Source organism: Pelmatolapia mariae, linkage group LG9 (assembly GCF_036321145.2).
Source record: "Pelmatolapia mariae isolate MD_Pm_ZW linkage group LG9, Pm_UMD_F_2, whole genome shotgun sequence".
Taxonomy (NCBI): Eukaryota; Metazoa; Chordata; class Actinopteri; order Cichliformes; family Cichlidae; genus Pelmatolapia; species Pelmatolapia mariae.
The window spans coordinates 15,042,741-15,068,586 of NC_086235.1; the positions used below are offsets into that span (position 1 = coordinate 15,042,741).

The 25,846-nt window shown below is 45.9% G+C and overlaps 1 protein-coding gene across 1 annotated transcript in view; it reads right to left on the reverse strand.

Annotated features, from left to right (window-relative positions):
- Positions 1 to 25,846, reverse strand: part of gli3 (GLI family zinc finger 3) — a 97,257-nt gene that overhangs the window by 38,160 nt on the left and 33,251 nt on the right. The window contains exons 3-4 of the mRNA XM_063484302.1: positions 21,417 to 21,662; positions 6,393 to 6,498 (exon numbers count right to left, since the gene is read on the reverse strand). Of these exons, the coding sequence (XP_063340372.1) occupies positions 6,393 to 6,498; positions 21,417 to 21,662 (352 nt within the window). The remainder of the gene's footprint in view (positions 1 to 6,392; positions 6,499 to 21,416; positions 21,663 to 25,846) is intronic.

A 25,846-nucleotide genomic window follows, 5' to 3' on the forward strand; every position in this document is an offset into this window, starting at 1 on the left:
GTGAGCGGCAAACACAACAAAGAGCAGGAGTTTAGTCTCAATATCATATTAAGGAGGACAATAAAAGTTGACGGATGGCGATCAAAATAACAACAAAAATGGCAGCGGAATAAATGCTAAAATTATTTCCAAGCGCGTGTCTATCTGCGTGTGCGAGCACGGCTGCACCAGCGCACACACACACACGCCCAAACACACACACAGCTGTTGGCACCTGCCTGTTATCTCTTCCCCTCAGACCTGGTTTTTCATTGTGCTCCTTGGGAGAGCTACAAATTGAGATCTCAAACATGAAGAGGGGGCAAATGACTTGTGTACGGGAAATCAAATCCACTAATGTGTTACATGTGCAAATTCGCAGGCCCCTCATATTAGAGATTCATGTATTCCTGCTTTATCAGAATGTACCTTTTTCAGAGCTGTTTTCAATGGAGCCGCAAATTAAATTCAACCAAACACAGAAGAGAATATAATTAATAGGAAATATTTGTCGAAAGGATAACCAGACAGGAACTGATTTGCATTAATAAAATGCTCGTGAAAGGGATCAGACTGGAAATGCTGTAAATTCTTTGACAATTCCCGTTTGCCTGAAAGACGTATTAAACCAGTAATGAACTATTTAAAGAGGATTAAAAACATTTAAAAGAAATGCATGTGATATTTAATAACCAGGGAGACATACAAATATACACACAGCAGCAGCAGCAGCTCTGGCAGCACTGGCCCCAGCATAAGTAATCCTAGCCTGGTAAGTAGAGTTTTGGAACATGTCTTAACAGATCTCCACAAGTAATGACTCAACCCTAAAACCTTTACAGGCCTTGTCAAATATCTGCTGTGCCAAACTCGTTTTTTTTTCCCCCCTCTTTTTTTTTCTCTCAACCTGCTGGATCCATCATTCTCACACTACACAGGTGCCTTCAAAATATCACGGTCCTGTGCACAGGGTGAAGAAGGGGATGGGAGAGAGGCTACACTGCCCATTTAGGGTTCTGAAACTAGTGTATTACAAAAAAATAGATATACTGTAACTTCAATCTGCCCACATTTCTGCTTAGGCATTTATCTCCTTTCTCTCTAAATCCTGAAATTGCCTCAGAAAAAAAAGGAAAAAAAAGAGGGGGGTATTTTCCCCCTTTCTCGCACATTTTCACAGAGTGGCGCGCAACTTTCTTTCTTCCCCTGCTCTTTTTTTTCTCCCCCTCCTGTGAAAATTGAAGAGGCTTTATGTCAAATACGGCTAAAGCCAGCCTCTCCATATCAAACAACGCGGCGCGAAAATTACTGTGGCGATGATAAGGCTGCCAGATAGAGTGGGAGAAAGAGAGCAAGGGGTGGAGTGGTGGGGGGGGGGGGACTGAAAGGAAGTGACTCTACTCAATTATACTGCAAAATTGGTATGACTGAATATTTTTCATTCAGGTGACTGATAGTATCAGTGAAACTGCAATGCAGATAAATAAAGGAGCCTTCTGTCAAGAATAAACACCATTAATCATGAAGCCAGCTACTGCGTGACCGCCTGTCCCCCCGACTTACTCCACAGAGAAAGTATTAAAGAAGGGGTGGGGGGGTTGTGTGCATGTGTGGGGGGTGGGGGGGACTAAGGAAGGGGGCGGGGCGGGGGGGGATCGGTGACTCCACCAGAAAGGGGTGACCTATGAAGTCACACAGAATGGGTTTTTTGGACAGTTAAGAGAGGAAGATGAAAAAGCAGCCTTCGTCTTTCAGCAACTGCTTCCTGGTGACAGAAGCACATCTGGATGGAGATTACCAGATGTGATGGTGGAGCTGTCATTTACACCGGATGCAATTTATGGCTACCCTTTCCATTCTATGTTAGTCGAAAACAGATTCAAAAGTGAATAATCATAAAAAAAATCTTTACATATATTATTTTTCTGTAGAAAATCTGGACTATATTTTTAGAAAGTGGCTGAAAATAACATTTTAATGATTAAACGAGGCCTCAAATTGCACTGTAAGTAGCCGCTGAAGAAACGCTGCATTTCCACCAGCTTCTAGAAAAGATACACCAGGTCCTTTTTTGTCTTTTTATTGTTTATTGTGTTATTGTTATGCTGCTTGTGTGCACATCTGTGTGTCTGTGTGTGTGTGTGCAACGTATTGCGATGCTCGCTCTCATCCCGTCTGGAAGGAGGTGTTGAGATAAGGCCGTGGTCTTTATGCAAAGCAACACTCGGCTCCTCCGTGAGCAGATTGGGCGCTCTGACAACAGTTTATGTAAATAACAAAAGGAACTCGGCGCACATCTTAAAGAAAACAACAAAAACCCATGCGGGCACGCTCAGTGAGGACAGCGGGGAGGAAGAAGTGCGTAAGGGGCGATGCGCCCGAACTCTTGCGTTTTACTTCTGAGCTGATTGGATTTAGAGGGTAACAAGGTGACTCAGTCAAGTTGGTGCCATGTTTAAATGAAACAAAGCTTGAGAAGCAACAGCTCACGCAGCCCTGGAGCCAATTAATTCCTCCCTGCTTCATCGTTTCTGAGCTGAGGTTTTGTTGTGATGACAGAGATGTGCCACAACTCTCCCCCCACACCCTCCCCGGTCCTCCAGAATACCTTCTAGTCAGCTCGGCCCTGCAGCTGAACAAACACTGGTCCTGAATGAAATAACCACACAGGCCGGGAGCACGGAAACACACCCGCAAAGCCCCCCACCTGTACCCTAACTCCACATATAGAGAAAAATAAACTGCTTTACCTTATTTATGAGACACATGAGTCCTTAAGGTCTGTTAATATCTTCAGAATAGAGAAAACTGACAGCATCTGAGCTAATTTTGCATTTTTTTGGGGGGGTTGGACGTATACAGTGGGGAATATATATGCATGTTTCACTTTATAGGAAGGGAAAGCAATTTAAAGTAATAGTTACCACAAAGAAAACCTTTCGTGAAAAAAATCTCTTTAGAGTGCTCGTTTACTTTTACAGCTTTATAGACTCTTTAATTGACTCCGCTGGCTTGACTAATTCTTTTTTAAATCCACATACGGTAAATGAGCAAAAGGTTGTGAGTCAATTGCTTATCCCCTAAGAATGTTTTGTCGTTTTAGTGGCCCCCCATTCACAGCACGAGGGCCCGGGACTCCAGAGTAAATTCTGATGCCGATAATTGACTTGTGACGAATACCTCTGTTTGTTCTGCACGGTCTCCGGGTGACCCAGAGCCGGCGTTGAGCTGCATGAGAGGGCTGTTTTGTTTTTCTGTGTACCGGCAGGCAATAAAGCTGGAATGAAAGGAGTGGTCTCTTCTGTTGGAGCTGGCCTCACACACCCCCCACCCCACCACCAAGCTCCCATTAAGCCAAACCAGCACAAAGAGGACCAAAGCTCCCATGGAGAGCCTGCTCTTCACAGATCAATGTGTTTATTTAGGCAGGAAAGACTCTTTCTCTCTTTGCTAAGTCTGGAGTTAAGCTGGTTCCAGACCAGAGACACACACAGACACACAGAAAACTGGCCAAGTTTAAAGAAGGAAAAGACTCCAGCTGATCCCGGATCAGTGCAGGACAGTAAAGTTTAGGTTACTTCAGATGAAAAAGAAAGAAACCTGTTAAACGCTTCTTGTTGGTTGTTGGGATTAGCTTCAACTGAGATTGAGATTGTTGAAACTCTTGTTAAGTGCTGTTCTTGCACGTGAATATAAATTTCTCAGTAAAGACAAATCATCCCCCCCCCCTCCCTCCCTCCCCAGCCTCCTCTCCTGACCCCGAGGCGTTAATATTGAATGGCACATTGGTACCTTCCCCACAAGAATTCATAAACTAAACGATTAGCCTCTGTCTGTAATTGCACTCTCCCTTGCCTAATAGGGGCGGTGAGGTAAAGAGGGGAGAGAAAAAAAAACAAAGGACAGTTAATTTGTGATTTCCTGTGCTCATTTGAAGGCAAATTAAGTGTCAAACAGCTAATACGGAGCATATTTCATTTTATGAGCTTTTAATTTAATTCCACCGCCTCATATCGCTGGAGCCCGTTAGCTGCGCTGCTAACGCCCGCTCCTCGTCTGAAAACGAGGGCCATAAATAAACACGTTTCAATTAGGCCCTTCACAGTAATAGGATATGATTCTGTTCATTTGCCACGTACGGATGGTGTATGTGTCATTGTGGCACAGAGGAAACAAGCTGCCGGGCGCTCGTGGTGTTTTTCTCCGGCCACGGATGCCCGGTGGTGGCTGGCTTGTGTGCGTGGCGGGGGGAAGCCGGCTGGATTGATGGAACTGCCGCAGGGCCAACCCAACTGTAATTACAGGCCCTAATGAGAGGTTGCATGGGGAAGTACTGCAATAATAGTCCCTGTGTACTTAGGCATATCTTTGAGGGGGCTAATAACGATTAATTCTGCTCACCGAGGAGAACTTGTCTTAAAACAATTCAATATTTCTCCATAAGCCGCCTCCTGTCCTCCATTTCCCCGGAGCGACAGCTATACGTTGACTGCCTCTATTTGCGTGGGCTGCCTACAAGCAGCACTACCGAGCAGAACGCATCGCTTAAATCCTGGCAGAGATTTACGCTTTGGCGGTAGTTTCACAGTCGTAAAGTTTAGTTGCTGAAACTCGCTCAAAACCTGAAATCTGGGAGTGTAATTAACTCCAATTTGCCATCAGGTGGTTGGACGCAGCTGTAATACCACAAGTGATGAGCGCATCTTCCCACCAAGGAATTCAGGGCTGCTTTTTTAATCAAGCAGGCAATATTGCTGCTTCCCTGTGCAAAAGAATCCAAAGTAGATGAGAACAATTTCTGCATGAAACCCACGTAGGGCCAGCAGATAATGCGCATGACAGTGAGCTCACAAGACTTTATTTAAATAAGGCTGGCCACTCAACAGCTGTTTTATAATCATGACAAATAGTTTCCCTCAGCGCAGCGTGTCATATTAAACAGCTCCACGCCTAATGGTTTGGATAAACAGGCCCTAAGTAGCGTGGCAGGAGCACGGCCGTGTCTCCAGTGACAGCAAACCAAGCGCGCAGATAACTCCTGTCCGGACAGAGTGACTGAAGACACCGTTGCTGCGTAAGTTCTCCCCCTTAATTCAATTCTCCAGCTCCGTGTTGTCCCTCTAACCCCCCATCCCCATCCCCGCCTGCTTCCTCATTTTTCTCCTCCTCCTCCCTAACCTGCTGCTCCGCGTCGTACCAAAGCGCTCCTGACGGATAACAAGCCCGGCTGTTTGTTTGAGCTTATGTTGCCTGAGCGTGTTCGCCCCATTATCTGCGCATAAGCTAAATGCTAAATTATATTTGCCATTTTGTTTGCAGTGACACGAGGCATCAATCAACTCCCCTTGTTTTTTTTATTTCCTCGCCTCGACCCCCCCCTTCCTCCTCTGAGCAGGAGACGAGGGGTTGAGAGGTGGGGTGGGCCGGAGACGTGGGGGGGGGGGGGGGGGGGGGGGGGGGGTAGGGGGTGGGGTGGACATAAAAAATTCATTACGCTTAGTGGCACATCAGCAAGGGAGAGATATGACTCCTGAGGAGGAGAAAGGGGGGAGTTGATAATGATGAAGAATATCAAACATAATGCGGCCCAAGTAGCTGCCCCATCCAATTTGTCCTCGTCGCACGCTGATCGCTTCCTCCGTGTCGGCGGGTAGGAAACAAGCGCCACAAGGACGACGGAGACTCCTGCACTGTTTGGATGCAAAGAATACAAATGACGGAGAGAGTAGAAGAGAAGTTAGTGACTAATAGTGAGGAGAAAGGAGCAATTTGTGCTTGAGAGCGAGCTCGCTGAGCACTTTGAAGTTCTCTGCTGACCTGGCCGGCACCATCGGACCAACTCCACAGGGGCAGACTAAAGCAATAAGAGTTACCCTGTTTATAATAACTTACCACCGGAGAGCAAAGATGGCCTCGCTTTTACTTCGCTTCAAAATGAATCGAATGCACACAAATGCGATTGGAAGAGGCAGGGAGGTTACTTGTACACAGTTCATGTGTCAGGAGCCCATCTGTGTCTGTCAGAGATGGGTAGATGTCAGCAGAGGCATTGCTTCCTTCTCTTGACAGGGCTTGATCACTGCTCTTATGAGAATTGCGCGCTCCCAGGCTTCCCTCGCCCTGCTCTCATTTCCCTGTCTCTGACACATGTTCATTTGCGTGTCTCTGACATGCGGATCATGTTGCGCACGTACGGGGCCGTGGCCTTTGATCCTGAAAAGGCAAAGAGAGGCGCCCTGGCACCCATGAGGAGGATGCTCCACGCCCACAGGCGGAAGGAAGTTTCGAAGCTCGATTTGTATCGCCGCTAGTAGCGGACCATGTGGCTGAGTCAAATGTGTTCTCCTGTGTTATGATCAGCAAAATTGAAGTCTGTGGTTTTGTGGTTTTGTGCTTGAGTGCGAGACACTTACACGTGAAGAGGGGGCACAGGCGAAGGATCGTAGATGTACCGTCCCTGGGTATGTCTGTCGTCGATTGGCACAGGAGGGTGGAAGGTGGGGAAGAACTGTGGAGCAGCTGTGCGGGACAGAAAAGATAAGAAACATGAGCTGTTTTTCTTTACAGTTTATAAAAGTCCCAGTTCTCCTAAAATACGTCTGCAAGTGGATCCATTCCCTCCTCGGCTAATCTAAATAGCAGCAGTAATGAAAGGCAGTGGTTGATGGCTATCTTTCAGCGGACCCACCCAAATGAGACCTCATTAAACGCGCCGAGCTAAAAGCTGCGCCGCTCGAAAAATGTTAGCCGAGGAAGTCTTTGTACATGTCTCAAGGCTGAGAGAACTCAAAATAAACAGCGATAAATAAGCGTAAGAAAAGCAGCCAAATGGCACATTTCTCACCGTGCCAAGCATAATATGGTTTTGTACAAAGGATAACATTTGAGTACAACCACTGAAACGAACAAAATGGGAAACAAAAACATCCTTTTCCATCTTGGTGTGTTTTATCACAGAGAATCCAGAGGCTTCTTTCACTCTCTCGCCCCCCCACCTCCAGATAAAACATTAAAATATTTGCATTACATGAGTTTTCAAGCCTTTCTCTATTTTTACCCCTGAAATTGAAACTGCTGTGCCGCAACCAGGCTGACTTTGCACACGTACGCACTCATCGTCGAACCCTGACTTGCACTCGTTGTTATATAGTTGTAACTTGAAGCTGAATTTGTGTGTCGCAACCGTGCACCCACTGTTGGACGAGTCGAAACAAGCAACCAAAAGGTGCCTGCTTAAGTTTTGACACTTTAGGTTAAAGTGTGTATATCAAGGCAGAAACAGCAAATGACCATTACGCACGGATTAACTGCATCTCACTGCTAGAACATTAGCCACTTTATTGCCTGTGTTACTGAGACCAGTGCCAAGTTGCGTTATCATCCCCCCGAGGCTAAGCATGTGTCAACATCTGTATAACGTCACGCAGCAAGTCTCTGAGGCTGCTAGCTATATCTTTTTTTTTTTTTGGTTGTAAACATTTGGAAGCGTGAGCCAAAAGGGCAAATTGCCAAACTGTGAGGTGCCCAACAGCTCCGCAAGTGTTGAGCCATGACAGATTCAGCTGCATCGTTGGGCAATACACCAGGTGTTGATCTCGGGTCTCTGCTTACCTCATGGCTCATTTATTTACTGGGTTGATCACTGCCAGCTTGGGGCAACAGCTACAATTGAGAGGTGGTCGCTTTAGTTTTGCTTAGGCTTAGAGCAATGCAATGTATTGAGTCTTAATAAGAGAAATGAAGTAGCAGAAACCGAGCGAGAGAAAAATCTAGATCCTAAACTTTTAATAAAAACTTTTAAGTGTCAAAGATCTTTTTTTTTCTGGGGAGCTCCAGAGTTTCAGTGATGATCAACACAAACAACCCGGAGCTTTAGCCTGCTTTAGCCTGTCTGCAGCAGAAGAGCAAGGTTTTCAGTTCAGTTCCAATCATTTTTCTATATCTGGCTCCAAATCAGAACAACAGTCATCTCAATGTGAGACTCAGGGTGCTCCATATTGTAAGGTAAAAACCCTACAATAACATAGAGAAACCCCAACAATCAGACAACACCCTTTGAGCAAGCACTATTCCCAACAGTGGGAAGGAAGAAAGCTCCACCAGAAGCAGGCTCAGGGAGAGGCCATCTGACGCGAACGTTTAGGAGTGAGGGAAGGGAGACAGGACTAGAGGTGAGTGAAGAAGTGCGTCATGGGATTGCCCAAGCAGTCTAGGGTCACCTGATCCAGCCCATAATGGCATGCTTTAACAAAAAGGAAAGCTTCAAGCCAAACTGGGAGACGGCTCCACAGAAGAGGGGCCTGAAAGCTGATGGCTCTACCTCCCATTCTACTTTTAAATACACTAGAAACCACACGTAAGCCCGCAGTCTGAGAGAGACGTGCTCTAATGGGGTGGTTCATCTGTGGAGACGCACAAGTGTTTTTTAAGAAAAGAAAGTTGCTAAAACTGAGGGCAAAGTTGCAAAGTTTGCACCCCTGCAATGATGAGTGAGAAGGATGCCAGTCAGACTTCAGGATGAAATTGTATATATATTTACCCCTTGTCCAAACAGCTCTTAAATCCAAGTCATAAGTCAACTTCTGCCTCATGCTCTATAATAGTACGCTATAAAGTTCTCCAGTTTCACAGAAAATTTGTTCAACAAGTGAAGAGAAAACTTAGGCAAACTTCTAGAAAGCACTCGTGGGTTTTTATCCTGTTTTTCACAATAGCAGAGATAAGTGGTAAAAGCCTCCTCCATGCAGCTCTGGCAAGTATCTGACCACTCCGTCTCTGTCTGTTTGATAGTTCTCTCCTGATGACTCAGTTTTGGCTTGGCTCACCTCAGCTGATTCCAGAGCTGCTGAGGGCGGGAGGGATGAGGGGATGCTGGGATGAAGGGATGGGCTGCTGGTAGACAAGGGCAGAATCTGCTTTGTTTACTCTCCACAGCTCCACTCCCGGGCTGTCGGCCCTTGGCTGTCAGACTCGGAAATGAAGCATCAGGTTTACCAGCGTCTATGGGAGTAAAAGCTTCATGTTCTCTAATCTTACTCATCCCTGCCCACATAGCAGGAACTTTATTATAGCCTCTGTCATGTTGTGCAATAACAGACAGCTACTGAGGTTAAAAAAATGTGCTATCAATTTAAATACTCCACCCCTTCACTGCTGCAACGTACACCTTCATTCCTACATCCGCCGCTCCTCGTTGAATTACCCAGATCCCCCTTTTGTTTATGTCTCTGGAGCCACTCACTCAGCACAGCCCTGTACTGAAACAAGAGCCTTTTTCTCACTCCTTCCCTCCCTTCCTTCCTACTCTTTCTGCTGCCCACGTCTTTACAGCATGGCAAACCATTCCGCTGAGGTTTATTTAAATCCAAGTCTGAAGTTTACTTTACCACGGCCCTATCTAAATAGAGCCTGCCACCTCTTTTACACCAAGCACAGCTCCCCATTAGCAAGGCAAACCGACCCGTGTCACTACAGGGAATGTATACAGTCATGAAGAACAGAGAGCAGAGAAAAAGAGGGGAGAGCCTCCATCCTGCAATCTATCTCCAGTGTTTCCTGTAGGGACTCCTTACTGTTTACTCCCAAACTAAATTGCCCCTGCTTCTCTGGATATTCCGGGTATTCTCTTTGTCTAATACAGAATACAGCTGGAAGGCACACGGGAAGCCAAAACACATGTCACAGTTTTTACCTTCCCACTGTGGCCACACACACCACGGCCGCTCGAGCATTCCTGAAGAAAGTGTAATCCTAACGGTTTTTCTCCCTGTTACGTATAGTTAAGTTAATTATGTTTTTAAAGTATGTCAGCCAATCAAATACTGAGAATCAGGAACTTTTTGTAGCAGCATCTTTCATAACTTTCAACTAATTCATTAGCTCTTCAGAGCTCCTCTCAAACATTTTAATGACCTCTGTGCAACTTTTCAGAGCAGCAGTGTTCATTTTTGTTTTGCCCCCCTCTTTTTTCAGTCTTTTAGGAGAAAGGATGGAAGGTATTAAGACATGATCACAAATGGGTCTTAATGAAAGGGCAATTAGAAGCAAACTTTGACCAGGCTCATTAATTCTAATTCACACAAACACTCTGTACTCAGGACCAAAAGCCAGCTTCCACCTCATTAAAGAGAGGATGGTAATTGACTTGTCCTTTATTGGACACTTGAATAATTTCAAAAGAATGGGGTGGGGGGTGGGGGTGAGGACGAGGGGAGGATAAAGCCTAAAGCACATCATTTGCAATATCCTTATTGGTTAATCTCCTTTCATAGTGGAAGCTTTGGCACAAAGCGTCTTAAACGTGCTCCGGAACGAGTGCGAGCTGATACTTTTGCAGAATTTGAGCTGTCACTCGCAATTCTGATTTGGGTGTTGATAATACAAACAATTTCCCCTTGTTGCTCTTTTGTTGTCAACTCAGCATTGTGAGTTTATTGTCTTGACGGCAAAAACCTGGGCTCCTCCTCTCCCGCGGTGAGGGTTCACTGACTCTGCTCGCACAGAGTGTCACCCGCAGCCAAGGACGAAACACTCCACCATAAACGCTGCACTTCTCATCGACGCTCCACTGCGAGAGCACAAAGAGCCAGTGACAGATTGTCATAAGCGACTAAGGCGGAGTGAGAAAAGGGCTGCTGGGGCCTGCTCCAGAGGTTTGTGAATTGCTAATGTGGAACATATGAAGCCTGTGCCGGGGCCGCGAGTGCCAGATTTCATTATGCCACCTCTTTCCTCGCTCGTGATCTCACTGTTCAGGCATGCTCATCTGCAGCAGGGCCCACAGTTAGAACCCAACTCTGCAACACTTTGCAGCGCGTCAAAGATGCTCAAGACTTTGTGTATTTGCACGTTTAATAGCGCACGTGTGCTGCTTTCTGGAAGTAAGTACAAGTGGAAAAGAAGACAGAGAGTGTTATACTCACTCCTGCTACACTGTGACTTCTAGAAATAGATGATGTGCAACCCAGACAGTGCTTTCTTCAATTTGTCCATTTGAATAACTTTTCAAGCTAAAGAAAATGAATGTGTTTAAAGGAGAGACTACAGTGGTCAGGTCTTTGTACAGCTGTTTTTCCAGCTTTCTTCCATTCCATATTTTTATGGAATAAAGTCACCTATAACTGATTTGTCTAATAGCATAACCCCACAAAAGTCCCCATATTAGGAACTGCTACCCTAGCTTTGGTTAACTCTTAGCTTTTTACTTTTTGAAATAAACTGAGCACAGGAAAGTGCATTTGTGGGTTTGCAGAAATGCATTTCCTTACATCTGTGCTAAGGTTATATGTTTGTTTGCATGTATACGTTTATATGTACAATTAACTTTTTTTTCATTTATTTATTTAAAATAAATGTCTTTAAAAGGAGAGGCTGTGAAGCAAAATTATTCTAATGTATTGGTCAACGGTTAACAAGTTGTGAGTTCAAAATTCAATGGAATTTTACTGCTAATAAATCAGTCGACAAAGTCGAGCTCAGCAACATTCCTGACAGATTGGTTGATCAGATGCTATTTCGATGCTATTTAAGCCTGCTTACAGTTGCTGCATAGCTGCAAGCCACTTTGCAACCCCATCTCTACCCCCAGCTTCTTTCATGGTGTGCTCCTCAAGCTTTGATTATGCTGCACATGGACACATACAGCTGGAGACACCACGTTCCTCTTATACTTTTTCTTAAAAGTCTGCTTGAACTTTTGGGTGGACGAATCTGTGCGGTCACAAAAATTAGGCGTTCATCCGGACGTCCACAGGGGCCCTTGCACTCACTGTTTGATTACAAGCAGACCCCAGAAGAGTCATGGACTTTTTTTTGCACAGACACAGAGTAGGAACAGGGTTTGTTGAATACAGGGCTGAACCTGTAATTGATATCATCACAGAGACTCTTAGTATTGTTTTACCTAAGCTAACCTTACAAGATTTACTTGCGACATTTGGTGCTTGCCGGGTGTTAATTTCGAACCCTGCTTCCAATATATATAAAATTGTAAGAGTATTAGACCATATTTTCCTCTTTATGGCATATCTGCAGACAAGCTTTACCGTGAGTACTCAGAGTCTGCTCGAACTATTACGGGACTCGGTGCATTTAACACTTCTGATCACACTTGCTTCCAGAGATGTGACGCTGAGCCTCTCATCATTATCAGGTCGGCCGGAGATGGAGATTGAAAAAAAAAAAAAGCCTTCAACAGACTATCAGCAGACATAGTTTGGAAGCTGCCTCTAAATTCCCCCTGTGATCAATCCTTTCACACCCCGCCTCTCATCATGTTTGCTTACACTGAGACCTCAAGCTGTTTGGACATGTAAATAACACTTTTGGAGACTGTTTAGCTAAGCTCAATGGGAGTTGCTGTTGACTTTTGGAGCGCTTTGCTTAATTACAGGTCCCAGATTGTTTCAGGTCTAATGGCCTAATTACCGCTGTATAAATTAGCCTAATGTTCGTGCTGTGCAGAGCTTTCTCCGCTGTATGTAATGCTCGGGCACGAGAATAGAGAAAGATAAAAACAAGCCTTTATTCAGCAAAGACCAACAGTGAGAATGAGGCAGAAGAAAGAAAGCAGAGAGGTTAAATAAAAGAAAAATGTTAAGTGTCGGCTTGCCAATCTCTCTGCCATTCATCATATGTACGAGGCTGGCAGATCACACTCTGCCCTTCCTCTGTAAGTCAATAGATTTTTTTTTTATCTTCTCTTCTGTTCGTGCTTTCTCTGTCTCTCTTGCTCAGTTGCTCTCACACCATTAAACACAAGCAGTCTTTCTTTTGGTAAAAAGCAATTAACACAGCGGAAAAGAAAAACAAGGCAGAGAACCGAACGCGAGCGTGAAAGAGAGAAATGTCTGCACGATAACAGGCTTTCTGCTTGAGCATACATTCCATCGCTACTCGCTGTCAGACGTCGACTGAACAAGTCAGTCAGTGCCCGCAAGTCTGTGCATATTTGCTCTGAGACTTAATGTTCAAACAGATTATTTATTTGTTAAGTACTGGATCTTTTTATTTTTTTCCTCCAGGGGTTTACTTTGCTCATACACCACCTGCAGGACATGCAACAATTCCTTGCCAGACTTTATCTCAAATTTCTAGAGGATTTACAGATGACTTTACCCATTAAAATATGTATCCAATTGCAGGACATTTAGACATAAGTTACACAAATAACTCAGCAGAGCTCCACATGTGCAAAACATTTATGAACCAGAGTCAATCTTAACAAATTGCACTCCAATCCAAGGACTTTTTTAATGCTAGAGAGTGGAGCTAAGCACGCACACATCTCTGCCAGGGGGCCCCAGCACTACCCAACCTCAGCAATGCACCCTCTTTTTTTCTCTTCCCCTGTATCCTAGTAAGGTTATTTCACGGGGCCTCTCTGGAGCACCCATCTATCTCTTACATTTCCCGAATTTCTCCAGATTGGGATAAGCCCGGGAGTAGAACAAAGAGCTATGCGTTGGCCCTCTCCCCTCACTCCCGCACCCTCTCTGCCCTACCCCACCCTCCAGCCTCCTCTCCCCGACTCGGCTGAGAAAAGACGCAGCAGTTTACCAGCTAAAACTCCACACTACACCTCTCTCTCCCTCCACCTCCTTCTCTGTATCTCTTGCATCTGTCTATCTCCTTTTCACCAAACAATGACGACTCTCAGATAAAAGGGAGTCGATTTAAACCTCAGGTTAACTCAGCAGGACTTGGCTACATTTATTTTGCTTCATGCTGCATGATTTATTCCACTCAAATACAAGGCCAATACTGGGCTTGGAATTTTTTGAGATCTTTATTTAGAAAAGAGTCCACTGATGCATTTAAATGCCTGTATTAGAGAAAATGCACGATAAACTACTCTGATACAAGCCAAGGTCGTATTAGAGAGTGTGTTCGCGACTGTCCCTGCTGCATCAGGCTACCAGGACAGTCTGACCCTCTATGCAGTTCAGTGTCACATCACATCCTCAGGCCTCTATATGCAGGTGATTCCAAAACTGCATGTTGCTGTGTGACAGTGACTGCGAGGTTAACACACCTGCATTCTAATAACACACAGACTGGACGCCTCCGCCTGGGGAAAATGGACAACTATTCAATTTTGACTCACGCTGAGAGGCCACTGACCACAGCAAGCAATGTTAATGTAGTTTGTTCGCTAAATGCATTTGCTGGTAGCCATTGTTGCCGTGAGTTCACCTCTGGGTCTTGATTAAGAGAATGAATCCCTCACAGTGAGTGAGAAAAGCCCAATAATGTGACTTAAAGTGGGAAATACAATCTGAGAGAGCTTTAAGTATGAGCAGACAAAATGCATCACATTACTTAACCGCAAAACACTCTGCTCCACTTCATTTTTTTCAAAACATGACCTAGAATCTTCTCAATGTTCTTCTTCCTCAATAATCTTCAATTTTCAAATCCATGATATTATATAAATGCTGTTGTCAAAGAAATGCGTAGCAGTCCCGTGGTACCTGTGTCTTGACTTATTGCTGGATGTCAGGAGATAACGCTGCGTGCTTAAACCTGCCTCTTCAAAATACTTTTTCTGCTCATGGAAAAATTATACTTTCACATTACATTTTAATGGAACATTTACGGGTTCTCAAGAAGAACATGCTAAATATAGTGTATGTGATGAGCTGGACATGAGAACTGTCTCACTACTGACATAAACCTGGCACCGAGGCCACGGGCCACCATGCATATTTGTGATATGCCAGCAGCTTTGACTGCAAGGTATTTGACGCCCTGGGAATGAAAACAAGCTGGCAAGTCGAAAGCCAATGTGAGTTAATTTTCATGCATTTTTCATGCTGTGAAACCAGCGGCTAGAACATGTGAATTAAATCTAACTAATCATCCATTTTCATAACCACTTATCCAGTGCAGGCTATCCCTGCTGACACAGGGCGAAAGGCAGCGTATGACCTGAACAGGTCACCTATCGTAGGGCTAACAGAGAGACAGATAACTCACATTCACACCAACAGCCAATTTGGGATCACCCATTAACCTAACATGCACATCTTTGGACTGTGGGAGGAAGACGGGAGTTCCCAGAGAGAACCCATACACTCAAACTCCACACAGAAAGGCTCCAGCTGGCAGGCAGTTTCAGCCCCATGGCCTTCTTTCTGTGAGGCACAAGTGCTAACCAATGCAGCACCACTTGATTGTCCAAATCTTTTATCACCATAAACATTCAAAACAACCAGTGCAGTCCTTTAAATATCTAGCTCAGAAATGGCTTTTTCTCCCTGGGCTGAGTGGCTGTTGCTCTATCTTCCACTGAATCCAGACATTAGACAAAGTCTGCTCAGGTCTCTAGGGGTATGTGGCCATTATTTGAGGCGAGTGGAAGGAAACTACATGTCACAGAGTAAAGACAAAGCCCAGTGTTACAACAATCAGACAAATGGCTCCTGGGCTCTGTAAGACCAAATACAGTTTGATGCCTCTGGACCATTTGGGTCTTATGAGTAAAACACCATCTGTAACTCTGAGTCTCCTTCCTCTTCACTCTTTGTACAGTGTGCTTTGCTGTCACCTTACCCTCTCTTTCACCCTCTCACTCTTGCATTGTATTCCTAATTCCTTCAGTTAATCCCAGTTTCTGTCTATCTCTGTTTCTTTGCCTCTCTCGTTATTCAAAGCACATCCTCCCCGATCTCTCCCTTTTTCCCTCCTCACAGCATCCCTAAACAAGGACAAAGTTGTAATCCATTTACTACACTGCTGTCAACAGATTCCACCCAAATAATCCTAAAAGACTCAGAACCAGGCCTAGGTACTATCAAGGGAATGGCAGGAACAAGGAGGCGGAATGCACAGGGGACGGATGCAGGAAAAGAGGGAGGAGTGAGAAGAACATACAAGGGGTGTGGAGGAGTACAGACGGAGGGAAGTTGTGTCACAGTGATTTGAGTCTTTGTCACGCAGGTGGCGCCCAGGGGTTCCCTCAGTCTGGGCAGAGAGACAAACGGAGGCCCATGTAAACCTTAAAGAGGATTAACCCTGCCGGAGCGCTTTAATGAGACCTGAAAGTGCCGGGCACCGGAGAGCCCTGCTGATTGAGCCGCGCTCCAGTCGGATCCCAACGGTCCGCCGGCCCAGTGGCCCAGCAGCGCTGCTGCAGCCCCGTGGCCTACAGCTGCCCGCTCACACTGAGCCACATCAAAGCGGCCCGTCTGGGAGAACCCCGAGATGGGAGGGAGGGGAGGAGGGGTGGGCATGAGGGAGGTGGGGTGTGTGCGTGTGTGCACGCAGGAGAGGTGGGAGGAGGGCGCCTGGATGGAGGAATCCCTTATCTCGTCCTGAGAGGATGCTGCTCTGTGGTGCGAGATTGTCTGGAGCTGCCACCTGTCCCAGGCATCTTTGAAGGCAACACTAAAGCCTGTGATGGGCCTGACCTCCTTGAGCTCCCATTCTTTTATGTCTCTCTTCATTTTCTGCTTTGTTACACCCCCCACCCCCTCCACTCTCTCTGGCTCTTCTCTCTACTTCTTAGCCCTCTGTCTCACTTACACCCTCATACTCAGCCATGCCTCCCTTTCCGTCTTTCTCCTCTCTCCAGCGATATCTTGCACTTCACCACGCCGTTAGAAACATTTTAATTATACTATGTTCATCAGCCTCTTCTTCATGTAGAACAATATATACTTGTGACCCTCCAGAGACAAGAGCAAGATACGGGTTGTTGGTTGGAGGGATAAGGGTGCTTATCTTTGGCACTATGTGAGAGGAATGCAAATGAAAAAAAAAGTGATGAGATATGGATTCAGAAGAAACATGTCGGACTCTATCATACTGGTGTCTACGGGGTAACTCAAAGTGGAGAGGAAAATCTTGTGATATTGTGGCTTTAACCGGAGAGCTGAGGAGAAGCCCTCATGGGTATTTAGTCTTCTTCTTTTCATAATTTGGTGCTTAATGTAAGCAGGAGGGAGTGTTTATTCTCCTTTTGGATGGACAAGACACAACAAATCTTCATTTTTAAGCTTTCCCGTCGACAAAGCGCCATTGTTTCTATTTGCATCTGCGACTCGATTAACCAATCACATTGGAAAAGAGGGTAAACACACTGGCAGATGATGCTACAACGGCACTGAGAAGCACTGAGAACATCTTCAGTCCTCTAGAAATTCTTCTTAATTCTTCTTAGCTCCTTCACATTTAATCTCGTCATTGTTAATAGGAACTGCTATTATTCAGAGATATGCCGTTTTCACACACACACACATCAGCTTTGTGGTAAAAGCGCCACATGACCTTAAGATGGTATGAAAGTGCATTCTTGAAGCACTTCAAACTCCGCTTAACCCTCTTAAATCATCAAGAACTACAAAGAGGCACATGCATGTGAGAATACTGCCTATCTTACGGTGCGAGATGCCTCTAATAAGCTGTATAAAAGGGGATCATCTGATTATCCCTGGTGTGCTGGACCAAGGGGCCACGGCAGAGCACAGGCCCATGTTGTTCTTTTTTGATGAAAGGAGGTGGATGGAAGGGATCCCTTTCCATCGCCTGCAGTGTGCCCCAGGCTTCTCTGTGCCGGCACACCACTGGGGGACTGCACCATGCCACCACGCTCAAAAAGCCAATATTGAAACAATCACAAAGACAAACACTTACCCTTGAAACAGGCACGTGTCCTCTCACCCCAGGCTCTCCTCAGTTGTTTGAGGGGGGAGGATGTTTGAACCTGCATCCAAGCCGGTTGTCACATTTAAACCAACAAGAGACCAGAAAGTTTGTTCTGTGAGAGCACTCTGCTACTTTTTTCTCCTCGTACACATGCACACACTTTATACTTTACATTATACATAGCGCACAGTCCTTCCTCTCTCTGCCACGTATAGAAAGGCCCTGTGCAGTCCATACGAAGTGAGCGACCAAGGACTGTAATTAACTGTAGCGAGGCCAGGGCCATTGTTGTGTGGATCACGTACAGTTTGATGACAGCTAATTCAGTTCAGTGGTCAGCTGCATTTTGATATAGAGGCAGACAGAATGACGCCGGGGCAGCGGCCGGCGTGCTACGGCCGAGTAGACCTGAGATCAGCTCGGCGCAGCGGTTCAGAGTTTAACCCCTGTGACTGGACACCCACCCCCCTCTCCCTATAACCATAAAAGCGTGGAACAGGTTTTACACCACAGCTCAGCGTTCCCGGTAGCTTTCCCCAAACACAGGGCCAGTATGATCCATGCAGTCACCTTTGACCAGGATCAGAGAGCAGGATTCCTCCGGCCAAAAGATCCATACCTCCACCGCCTGTGCTTAGCTCAATTGGTTTCTGAGATCAGTCAAGGACAGCAAGGCTTTGGTGTGTGGGGATTAAGCCCTTGCAGCCAGATCTAGGCTAGATTTTAAGGAGCTAAACCGAAGACTATTGAACTGATAGTTATCCATCACAGCCTGAAGATACTTGCTGTGCATGCTCTGCCCAGACTAGATATAACACAGCCACAAAACTTCTCACTTCAGGGACGAAATTCTTTAGCATCATCTCTAAAGCTTTGCAAATTTACTGGTCGCATTCATCAACCATTCAGAGCAGTTTCAACATTTGTAAGAAAGCCTTTGAAAAGCACACGATTTAAGTCCCTCCATAGATGTGTTTAGGCTGGCAAAGAAGGGAAAGATGAGAAACTTTAAAAAAGAAAAAAAAGAGGATCCCTTTGGAGGAAGCAGAGATGCGGCGCCAGCAAGTGGGCTCACTGTTGCTGCACGACCACTGACCGGCTAATCAGCACACAATGTAAACAGATGTCAGCGCACAGCGTCGCATTCACACTTCTACACAATTAAAGATCTTTAAAAAAAGACTTCTCCCTCATTAATCCTCATCTCAATCCTTTCTCCTTATCCTGCAGCAAAGCCTCATGTATTAGCGTTGTGGTAAGAAGGATATGGACTCTTATCCAGTGTTTGCCCAAGAAAAGCGGCTAAGACTCAGGCATCACCACGATTAGCTAATGCTAACAATAGGAGCAATGTTTCCTTGGTGCCTCCTCTTTTCTGCGCTGAAGTGGGTGTTAAAACCAGAGTAAACAGAGACTTAGGCCAAGGACATAAGAAGAGTGGGAGATCACAAGTCTGGGTGAATAGCACAGATTTACTCAGAGCGCGAGGCCCTGAAGATAAACCCATCTTTTGGTCTCTCGTGGTTGCTCGACTCCCACACCTCCCAGAGCTTCGCCACCATGTTAACGACCCATCGGCCAGGTGTGGGGAGGCTGCAGGTGCCATCGCATTTAGGCACATTAAGCACTGACACACACTAGCGGTAAGAGTAATCGGATTTACCTGGCTGTCTGCTGCATGGCGTGGAGCGCTGTGCAAGCGCAGCACAACGGCTTAGGGCCCCCTCTCCATCACACACACGCACACACCTGGGATGAATTAAGGAGGTGACAAAGCCCTCGTAGAGAGGGACTGCCACAGGAGAATTAAGTGTGTGTGTGTAAAATATGTGTGCTCAATTGTGTACTGAACCAGAAACCAGAACAGGAGCCCGTAGCTTTTTACACCTTGTGGTGCAGGAGTGGCGACAGATGCTACAGGCTCCTGGTTCAAAGCAGCCGAAGAGCAGGGGTTGGGGAGGGGGTGGCAGAGGTTTAAGGGGGACCCCTTTCGATCTGCTGACCCTCAGATCGTCAGAGCTCATGGGGATTGAGCTCTGGTACTGGGTTCAATCAGACAGAATGGGACCGCTGCCTTTAGGAACTCCCCATGTCCTCAACACCTGGGGCCAGAAGGAGGTGTTTTACACAGCAATGCTCTCATCTCAAATCATAAGTCTTCCTGAGCGCAGGAAAGATCATAGAAACATCAATGAAAAGCACCAGAAGTCACTGACACCGACCTTGTTGGTGTTTTCACTCTTCCCTGAACACCAGGAATCAACTTTTTGTGTAATTCTTAAATATTTGTGTTGTTTTTCTTAGTTTATGTGATAATTTCCCAGATCCCAACATGATATGTAAATTCTTTGTTTTTCCTGGTCGACACCAGAAAAGAGAGAAACATAGCAAATCCTTGTCTTTAAAAACCAAAAACTGCAGGAACCTTGCTGCAGAGGGAGACTAAAATCTCCGTGCATCATGCCTACACGTGCCTACACATCCCAGCATCACTGCTATCACAGTCCTCTACTCTAGTCTGCTCCATACGTCTGCAGTCTTCCACCCTCTCAAGTCCTCGTGCACAAAGAATTCCTCTTGAAGCTCTACAGCCCTTTTGACTTTTCCTGCTGCTTTTGAACTCTCCATTTCAAGACTGTGACTTTTCCACATGACCCCAAGCCTCAGACTTAACCCCCTCCCCCCAACTCCCACCCCTCCAACCTTCCTGACTCCTACCCCAAGGCTTCAGTGGTCTGGAACCACCAGAGTTCCTTCACACATACCCACACATACATAAAATGAGAAGTGGCAGTGTTGCTGAGTTAGGTCAGGATGTAATGGGCAGTAATGTTCTGCCCTCGAGGGTTCTGTCCAGAGAACTGCCTGGTTTTAAGTAACCTTTACCTTAAAGAGGCACCTTGATGACTCTCAGGCACACAACCACGATGGAGAAGCAGTTAATGAAGTGGCTGAATAAATAGAGTTACAGTATAAGGTTGGGGTCCACTGGACTTTCATTACTGCCACTGGATTAAAATCCTTCTGGCGCACTCCTCCTGCTCCCTTTCAGCGCCAGTATAACCAAACTAAACAAGCTATCACATCAAATCCTTGTCTGCAGTTAAAGTCCTGGCCACCAGATTAACTTCCAAATCAGCCCCTTTGCTCTCCAAACACCTTTCTCCAGCGTTTTTTTTACTTAACCGCCGCTATGTGTCTCACCTTTTCTTGGAATTATCTTTGCCAGCTTCCTTCCTTCACCCGATTCTCTCGGGCTTTGTCTCTGTGAGTCTCTCTAGCACTCTCTCCCTCTCTGTGTCTTCCTCTGCCTTTCTCTCATACAGTCTCTGAGTCCCAGAGAGACCGAGAGGCAGAGTAGGGGGTGGTGAGGTTTGACTCTGCGTTGCTTTTGGGCTTTGAAGTGTGTGTTGATGAGAGAAAGCGGAGTACTGTGTTCAGACAGGCCCCTAATGAGGGAATTAAGAAGCTACGCTGGCCGTTCCCCATACTAACTTCCCAAGCGCAACACAAGGCGAGGGTGCGTGCGTGCGTTCACAAGTGTGTGTGCCTGTATCTGTGTGCAGAGGAGAGACGCAGTGTAAGAGAAGGGCTAATCTGTCAGACTTAATCAAGCATCTGGCGGCCCTGCCTCTCACCTACAGTAAAAAAGGGAAACTTGGCCTCAGCATTACGGGTTCTGCAAGAATGTCCTTGAGCTGTGTAGCTTCTCAACTTTACACGATAAAGTTTCAAGTTTACCATTTTAAAATTAAGTGAGCGGCTCTTGTGTTTGTGGCTCGCGGACTTACGATAGTGCGGGTCTAGGTAGCCGTTGCGGGGGTCCATAGCAAACAGCGTGCCCCGGTATGGAAGTGCATGGTCAGCCAGATGGGGCAGGGAACCGTGCTGCTCCTTCTTGAGCAGGGAAGGGCGTTCCTCCGTAGACGTAGAGGGCTCCTCATTTATGCTTCTGTCAGGGGCGCCAGGCGTCGGGACCTGAGAGCTGATGGCGTTGCGCCTCTCACGGTGGTAAGGCGTGCCTGAACTCTCGTCCTCTGCGTGGACACGAAGACAGAAAGACAGGAGAAGAATCCAGTGTCATAAATTTGGAAGGGCAACACATTTTTCTTTTAAACAGATATCAGAATAAAAGCTGTAGCTATGAACGCTGCTCACGTAGTGGCGGAGCTGATAAAAGGAGGAGCCGGAGATCAGCTTTGCACACCTGAAACCTACGGTAAATCTGCCTTCCTTCAGCCCCTGGATATGAGAGTTCAGAAGCAGTCAGTGTATGAGCAAATGGACACCATGGAGGAAAAAATTCCAAACTCATACATCTGAACAAGTGCTTAAATTCACATCTGTCTGCTCTTTTTATATAAAAATAAATTCTCATGAAGAAAACAACTCAGGCGTTCAGTCAGCATTCAAAGATGCCCGTTAACAAGCATCATTGGCTACACCAACCCCACCCTGCTTCAGTCTCCATTCTCCCCTCCAACCCCCACCTTTCACTCTTAAACTAAATCTTTTTCTCTTTTTCTATCTGTGTCTAAGGGGAAAATTAGGAGGCCCTCTGGAGAAACCTGCTTGGCATGCTGTATAAAGCGGATAAATGTGGAGCTGAGTTCAAGGGCTAAGCTCCACCAGAAAGACCTGACCTCTGACCCCTTGGCTTGACCTCTGAGATGACATATATAAGGGTCAGTTATCCTCGTGACCTGGTATTAGCCCTTTCTGTAGTCTGATACCACAGAGACTAACTCAGAAAGAAACATGCCATTAAAAGTATGTCATTTTTTTTCAACTGGGTTGATTTAATCTTTAAAACAGGAGGACATAAATCCTGCCTGATGATTTAGGCCCGAACGTCACGATGCTCAGGGGCAGACTGAACTGGGATATTTTAGTGAACAGCACTTTAATGTGTTTGTGGGAAGTTCTGCAAAATCACTGGTGACATGCTAACTAGATAGGCAGGCCAGACCTTAAAAGAGTGTGATCGTTTGTACGTGGCCTATTTTAAGCATTATTTTTGTTTATATATATTTTGACATTTTGCACTATCAAAAGGGTCCAAACTTTTGTTTCCACTGCATAGCACATGAATTCCAGATGATCTTCAATAACAGTTGATCTTAGGGACTTAGGTACTTTCTTAGGTTTTGCTTTGAACTGAGACATCTGTATGTTATAGATTCAAAAAAATCATCATTTGTCAAGAGCAAGCCCTTGCTTTTTTGCCCTGAGCCAAATCCTTCAGTTCCAGCTTGTGTTGCCTGCAGGTCTCCATGTTCAGCCCGGGTTATATGCAATTATGAGTTCACCACTAAGGCTGCTGGTCATCAGTACACTCCAATGTTCTTTCTTGTATTAACGTTTCTCACCGGGAACCTGGCAAAATACCGTTGTGCTGGCGCCAGAGGTACTGCAGTATTAGCAGCCTAACAGCATGAGCAGCTCCCCCACTATGTGCCGCAACCCAACAGCATCCAACTGCCAATTAAGAAACAGAGGAGAGGGCCAGATTAAAGAGCACACTACCTTAAGCACTGAAGAGTGCTGCTATAGAGCTGTAGCACTTCACAGAAGAAGAGAAGCGATCAGAAAGGAGGAGGTTAAGAGAGAAAAACAGAGAGGGAGAATGAGATTGAGAGGCGAAGAGAGCGAGAGAGCAGGAGGAGCAACCCAAGGGTCCTGCTTTTATTCCCTTCACTCTCCCACATCCATTACCTGCGTTTGGACCAGCGTGCCCTCGTGCAGCACTGGCAGCAGTTTCAAGGATTCTTAACGCGGAACTGACAACCAGAGAAGCAAGGCGCTCTCATCCCCGGGAAATGACAGTGTCAGTTATGATATAAGTATTTAATCCTATACTGCACAGCCAGTGATCTTATTAAGGGAATAATGCAACTTATACGGTTAAAGCTGGATTAATAGGTCTGCGCTTGCAAAGCGCAATATTAACATAAAGGGATTTCAGAATTGGGTTCATCTCCTGACATGAATTGAGGAAGTCGAGACTGTAAACTATGCGGGGAGCAAGCGATGCTAAGGGCAGAGCGTGTGGCTGTGTGCAGCTCCGGCTCCTACTGTGCACTCTCAATTCTTTCACATCCAGAAAAATCTAGCATTACATCTGGGAAAGTAGAAACTTTCTACATATTCATGAGCTCATTTTTGTACTTTCATACATATATTTGATGTTTTATAAATACATTCATCACTGGGGCTTGACGTGGTGTAGCGTGAAGTTATGAAAAACTACAAAGGAGACTCAAGTGTTTACTTTTTTAAAAAAAATCTATACTTTACATTTCTATTTGCCAACTATTTCAGTGAGCACTACTCTTCTTGTCCTCGATCTTTCGTGTGCTGTCTTTTTCTTTCCTTTTACTTTCTCGGTGACCCCCACCGCTATTCAGATGTGTCTTTCTCCCTAAAGGGAGGTCAAGCGACTAATAGTTCAATCACAGCACTGTCACAGTACCACCATCCCCCCTCCAGTCACCCCAGCAAGCCCTGGGTGGGTTTCATCATTCTACCATATACCACCTAGAGGGAGTTCATTACATCAGTTCATAGGACCTTAAAGAGTTAAACAAACACTCTGCAGCACAAGGGTCAATTGACTCCTTGACTCCTCAGTGGAGGAAAGCGAGTCTCTAGTAAGGTTTTTCTTCTATGCTGCTTGTACCTGGCGGGTGGAAACTTTTTACATCCTTCTAACGTGTTGAGCATCTGTCAAAAAATGAGGTAATGAAGACAGAGAAGACACAGGTAAACACATGCAACTTTGAAAAGTTCAACCCTGCAACACTTCTCCAACTCTGACCATCAGCCCAGCAGACCCTTTCCCCTTTTCCCTCCCTCATTTTTCATTCCTCTTTTATTTCCCTCTCTTTTCCCATGGTTGCCGCATCCAGTCCTCTACCAGTTTGCAGGCCTATTCAGCCCAACACAAAAGCAGCAGGCCGGTCCTCTGTGGACCAGAGGAAAAGCATGCCTCTCAAAAAAACAGAAAAAAGAACTATCCCGCTCTCTCTATGGTGATTGAATTTCTTAACATCTTTTCAAAAAGCGCTTAAATGCCTGGAGGCGAGAGGAAGAAACAAGCTAATGGTGGATGGGGAGCACTGAACAAATTTCAGAGCCCTTTCCTGCTCGCGTTTGAGGTTGAAAGCGAGCTCCTGCCTTTCAAGTTTCAAAGTCCTCCTTCCTCCCGCAGTGTCACTGAAGGATTTGAAAAGAAGGTAATTGTGCTCACTGCCGTCCTGATCAGAGCACACGCCCCAGCTCTAGTATTTCAGGAGCTTTCTCTGCCACTATAATGGTACCTGGTGCTCCATTCCTGCATTCTTCCTCCCTTACTACTCTTTCTCCTCCTTCTCTCTCTCTCTCTGACCCTCTACAAATGGACTCTGTATTGCTCTCACTCACTTGGTTTCTATCCTTCTTTCACCCCCAGCAAGCCGCTCATTAAATCCTAAAACCCAGGTTTCTCCCTTTTTTCCTCTTGTCTGGGGTGTCTATTGTAGGATTCTGGTTCAAATACCTTTCAAGAAAACCCTATGCATGGCCTTTAATATGGCAGTATAAAAGACAGCGTGGATGCAATGACAAAATGAAATTTTGAAAGAGATAATGAGATATGGAGTGGGGCCAGTACCTCTGAGAGCTGGGCCCTGGGACAAGAGGGGGGCTAAAGTTAAGGATGCCCAGCCAATTCAAAGAAATAGCAAGTGAAACAAAACGCTCAGCTTGTTGTTTTTGAAGGCATTTTCTAGAGGCGCAGGTTAAGAACGAGGACTGTTGTTCCTCCACATGCCAATCGGTCCCTCACTCCCAACCGTCTGATTCGCCTTCCGGCCTGAACTCAGTCAGGGTCTCCAAAGTTGGGACACGCATGTTGTACAAAGGGCCATTGCGCACTGTAGTTCCCCCCACCCCCAGCTACTGCTTTTTCTAAAAGCCCAAAATATCAGAAGGGGTGTTCTTGTACCTCTGAGCCAAAGCCAGACATGCGCTGTATTCCACCTTCGAACTTCTCAAAGCGCTGTTTGTCAGTGGCACAAACAAGTTTTGGCTGGGGAGCACATGGAGAGCGAACAAGGAGAAGAGGAGTGGAGGATATGCGGTGAAATCACAAAACACTTCTTCAAAGCTCCTCTCCTCCTGTGCAATAATCTCTTGCTCCCTTTTTCTTTCTCTTGCAAATCAACTCCCGGGAAAGACTCAA